The sequence below is a fragment of the Sinocyclocheilus rhinocerous genome, unplaced genomic scaffold, assembly GCF_001515625.1.
Source record: "Sinocyclocheilus rhinocerous isolate Xijiao unplaced genomic scaffold, SAMN03320098_v1.1 scaffold839, whole genome shotgun sequence".
NCBI classification, from domain to species: Eukaryota; Metazoa; Chordata; class Actinopteri; order Cypriniformes; family Cyprinidae; genus Sinocyclocheilus; species Sinocyclocheilus rhinocerous.
In genome coordinates this window covers 238885-244105 of record NW_015652287.1, presented here as the reverse complement: position 1 = coordinate 244105, position 5221 = coordinate 238885, and the positions used below count along the sequence as shown (strand labels likewise).

Sequence of the window (5221 nt, the reverse complement as noted above, 5' to 3'; positions counted from 1 at the left end):
GCTATTTACTCTGAGACCATACCATTACTGACTCAGAATGCTGCAGGCAGAACGTCAGTGTGTCATACAAATAACACTCCTCACACAAATCATGCAGGCGACTCTATTGATTCCAGCAGAATTTGATGTTTGCATGTTGTTAATAACACAATATTGCCCCCCACCTTCATTTTGAAATATACATGTGATGTTGCCTGAGAATGTGGCCTAAAGAAGATGGATCCTAAGAGCTAGTTAACTTTTGGAACAGCCTTCACATTAATAAAGCAGCTTATGTTTTGTACAGTAATGAACAATTTGTTGTCTGCTCCTAAACAGCATTTACCATCTTGTAATTTGGCACAGCAATTTGAATGACTGTAATAAACACAAAAGCAGATAACCCTGATCTAGAAAAGTGGCCTTAGCGTAGTGCAAAGCATTTAAATGTCTAAAACTAAATGAATGACAGCATAAAGAATAAATATGACTGATATATACTGTTACACACTGTATTACTAAAATATAATACTTAGGGTTGTACGATAATGGTCAGAATGATGATTAATTAATTTATTAATTGATTAATATAAATGATGAATTCATTAATTCATTTTTATTTTGCATCAAGTTCTCTTAAAATATATTAAGATAGATATATTCCCTATAATATATTCCCTCAAAATGCCTAATATTAATTCCATTAATTCCAAGTTATGTTAATATTTATTTATTTATGTATTTACATTTATAATGAATCTGATTTGGGGATTTAAGCTCTTGATATCTGGCAACCCCGAACTTGAAAGCTGGTGGAAGTTAGTTGCCACTGCAAGATAACTGAAATGTCAAATAAAAGGCGAACAGTTATCAGGATAAATAACCGGTATATCACAGACAATTATGAATGAAACGAATGAAGTTGTTTTATTGTTTGATGCCTGACCAATGAAATTTGCAGCACTACAGCTATTTATTGTACAAGTTCCCAAATTCAAATGTACAAGCTCTCGAGTTTTGCTACACTTTTAACTTCATAGATGGGTCTTTAATTCTTGGCCTTCTGGCATCTGTAATTTTCGGCTATGATGATTTGTTTTGCTGCAAACATACAAATAGGCTTGCGTGAAGTTGCAGTATTATTAGGCAGAGCCATCTTTAGCCACAACCTTGCGGCAGACAATCAGAGACAAAAGCTGGAAAATGACAGGTTTGGCTATGATTTATTTGACAGGATAGCAATTTCTGAAGCCCCCTCAGGCATGATTTCCATACCGGCCCAGTCTGGGAGGTGTTGTGATTGCTTCTCAATCATCCAAGGCAAACACTAATTAGATTTTATTTTGGTCTGTGGAATGAGAGGTCTCCGGTATGGAGGGCTGTCAGTTTGTGTGGCAGTCGGCTGAAGGCTACTCTGACACTTTCTCATTCTCTGTGATTGGTCGTTGAGTTGAATATACAGCGATCACAGCTCATGACACTGGAGTTTAACCTGTTTTTGAGGCTTGATTAATTACCGTCGGAGAGCCTCAGGTGCACTGCTGATGGCCGATTGACCTGTGAATGTTTTTGGAATGGCAGTGTGAATAGCAGAAATCGTACAGATGTTTCTTTTGGAACCTGTGGAAGTAAACTTGCTCAAAGCACAATTGTATACACTCTCTCTCTCACTACAAAATCCAACACTGGATACAAATGTGTTTTAGGAGAAAAAAAGTTGATTGATTCCATACATTTTATGTTATTTTCATAGCTAGTATATATAATAAAAATATATTCTTTTCTTAAATTGCCTTTATAATTTGACAGAAAATATGAAAAAAAAACTAAAGATCTAAAGAAAAATCGGTAACACTTTATAATTTAGAGTCTCTTAGTTGCTTATTAGCATGAAAAATGCTGGGTTGTTTCAACCCAACTTTGGGTCAAATATGGACTAACCCAACTGTTGGGTTACATTTTGGTTACATTTTTAAATTAACTTTTTAACCCAATAGTTGAGTTAGTCCATATTTGACCCAAAATTGGGTTGAAACAACCCAGCATTTTTTAGAGTGTAGTTACTTTAATATCACTGAGATACTATTACAGTCTTATTAATATTTTTATTTTTTATTTTTATATTTCCTGTTTGCATTTTACTTTATTTGTGCTTTATTTATTTATGTATTTGTTTGCTTGTTTGTTTTTAAATTTCTATATTATATTTTATTTCAGTTTTTTATTTATTTTTTGTTAACTATACACTCTAAAAAATGCTGGGTTGTTTCAACCCAACTTTGGGTCAAATATGGACTAACCCGACTTTTGGGTTAACAATTTAATGTAAAAATTTAACCCAACGGTTGGGTTAGTCCATATTTGACCCAACGTTGGGTTGAAACAACCCAGCATTTTTTAGAGTGTAATAACCATGCTCTTAACAAACCGATCTGAATTCATAACCTGCAAAATGGCAGTGAGGATCGTCTGTCCTGAAGATCAGATTTGAAAAACATATAAAAGTGTGAACATTACATTCTGATAAATGACGTATTTTCACTGTTTGGCCAGAAAGGAAGAATTCATCCGATGTCTCAGGTTGCTTATAATGAATATTTTTCTTACACCTCCAGGCCCACTGGGACGGTTTGACCGGACGGATAAATTTCAACAGGACCAATGGCCTGAGGACAGATTTCGATCTGGATGTGATCAGCCTGAAGGAAGAGGGGCTAGAGAAGGTGCTGGATTCCTCTGCTTTCACATGTCCTTAGTTATGTACCTGCTGTCCTTCATAAGGACAAACGTGTGTACACCAGTAAATACACACACTCACCCAGACACTTACGAACAGACAATAATAACCCCAAACACACACACACACACACACACATGCGGAGAGCCTCTAAGCAAACCGTGACCTCCCGGTTCTCTTCCACATGTGTCTGCACCTTCATGAATAATTTATCCCATTAATAATAAGGCCCTCAGTAGCCCTTTAGCCTTATGAAGACTGAATTAAACAGGTGATTTGCAATTACAAACCACAGGCCGTGCGTTTTCTGAAGTGCTTTGTTTTCTGATAGCTGAACGTGCGTGAATGTCTGCACTTTGTCATCTTGTTTTGAGTTGTCAGTTCTCAAGAGGGTCCTCTGAAGTAAATGAGAAGGGAGGAATGGGATCGCAGTTCTCTGGTCCGCTGAAGCAATTCTCATTTACTCTCTCTCTTTTCCATCTCTTCGTTTTGCTCTCTTGTGCATGATAACATGGTCTTCACATCACTTCCTTTAAGCCTCTGCATAGATAATGTGTCCCAATGAGTAAAGAACCCACACAACATTCACTGAAACTGTTATAGATTCTATGGCCATAGAAGAGAAAGTGCTCTTTATTGCATTAGTGTAGTATTCATCCTCCTTTTGTATCATCCCATAGATTAATGAAAATATGAAGTGTTTTCTTTTTCTTTTTTTTTTTGCAGATTGGGACATGGGATCCTGCTAGTGGTTTGAACATGACGGAAAACCAGAAGGGAAAGGCAGCCAATGTGTCGGATTCTCTCTCCAACAGATCGCTGGTGGTGTCCACTATACTGGTAAATACAAATTTCTTATTTTCATTATTTTTACGCACTTTATTTTGCCTATTTTGCATGCATAATATTTTAGTGATTGCATATGGAAATCATTTTCTTTATCAGTATTTTTGTCTGATTTTACCCTAAAAAAAATAATTAAAAACATCTTTAAAAAATCAAATCAAACCTGGAAAAAAAAAAAAAAACACCACAAACAATAAATAAATAAATAAATAACTATTACATTTATTTATTTAACTTTAATTAGGTATATAAAATAAAATAAAAAAATAATAAAAACCTTTTTTTTTTTCAGTGAAATTGATTCTGCATTTGTAGCATTGTACTGTACATAGCACTATTCACTGTTGTGTTCCTGTTTTTCATGTGTTGTTACTATTTACCTCGTACATTTTAAATGATGTGGAATAGCATTTTTAAAACAGTATTCTCATATACTGACATTAGTCTTAAAAACAGCAGACCTTGAAAAATCTGTTGACATATCATTGCTCCCTTCGCCCTCTTTTCTAAAACTTCTCTGATATTTGAAGCCAAAGGCAGCTCACTCGTGTCAGATTACACTATCATCGTCCCTGAGTGACGGAACACTCTGGGTTTGTGGTTTAAGGCTGTTCCAACCATTCCGGTCTCTCGCCACCAATCAGGATAGCAGCTTTGTTCCTGTCATCTTTTCAGATGACATGCCTACTGATGAAATACACTGAGAAAACTCTTCAATTTCTGTAGAGACAATTGTATAAGCGCACTTTTCTTTGAAGGAGCTCACTGTTCTCATTTAAGTATCACTTCTGTGAGTGAGGTGCTTTTCTCTTACAAAAAGTTAATTCAAGTGTGCTATTAGTGCACTTTTAAACTAATATTAAAAGAGTACACTTTCAGTCTACTTTTCTTATACTATTCAGAAATATAGGTTACACTTTACTTGAAGGGGTGTGCATAAGACTGACATTGACACCTTCATAATCATGACATGACACCTACATAATCATGACATGACACATGTCATGAATATGAAGGTTTTTTATGCATGTTTATGACAACTGTCATTAAGTGTCATTCGCTCAGTTATGTAATTTTTTATGCAAATATGACATTGTTTGAGATGTCTTTGTTATGGGCTATGGTTAGGGGTAAGGGTAGGGGTAGGGTTAGGTCAAATAATGTCATATTTGCATTAAAAATGACATAACTGAGCGAATGACACTTAATGACAGTTGTCATAAACATGCATAAAACCTCCTTCATATTCATGACATGTGTCATGTCATGATTATGAAGGTGTCATGTCAGTCTTATGCACACCCCTTCAAGTAAAGTGTTACCGAAATATACTTTAGATATAACATTATTATTCTTTATTATGCTTGGCTTTATTTGTACTTAAAGTTTGATCGATATATACTTAAGTGTAATTATGTATTCCACTGTAAGTATATTTGGCTTATACTAACAAATATACAGAAATGAACAAATATACAGAACAAATATACAGAAATGTCTAAGTATTTGGGTGTATTTATTTATTTAAAAACAAACGGTCTTCTTTGGTGTAGTACTTCAGCATGTGTTTTACTTACTATCCCGAAAAGAAATGGATAGTATGGACTATGGACTAGAAATGTTACAGTTTATGATAACAAGTCAGCTGTGTGATGGAAT

General features: G+C 34.9%; 1 protein-coding gene across 1 annotated transcript in view; it reads left to right on the top strand.

Annotated features, from left to right (window-relative positions):
• The first annotated feature begins 2431 nt into the window (after nucleotides 1–2431).
• Nucleotides 2432–5221, top strand: part of LOC107714403 (glutamate receptor ionotropic, kainate 2) — an 85614-nt gene continuing 82824 nt past the window's right edge. The window contains exons 1-3 of the mRNA XM_016520239.1: nucleotides 2432–2437; nucleotides 2595–2702; nucleotides 3443–3556. Coding sequence (XP_016375725.1) covers nucleotides 2432–2437; nucleotides 2595–2702; nucleotides 3443–3556 — 228 coding nt within the window. The remainder of the gene's footprint in view (nucleotides 2438–2594; nucleotides 2703–3442; nucleotides 3557–5221) is intronic.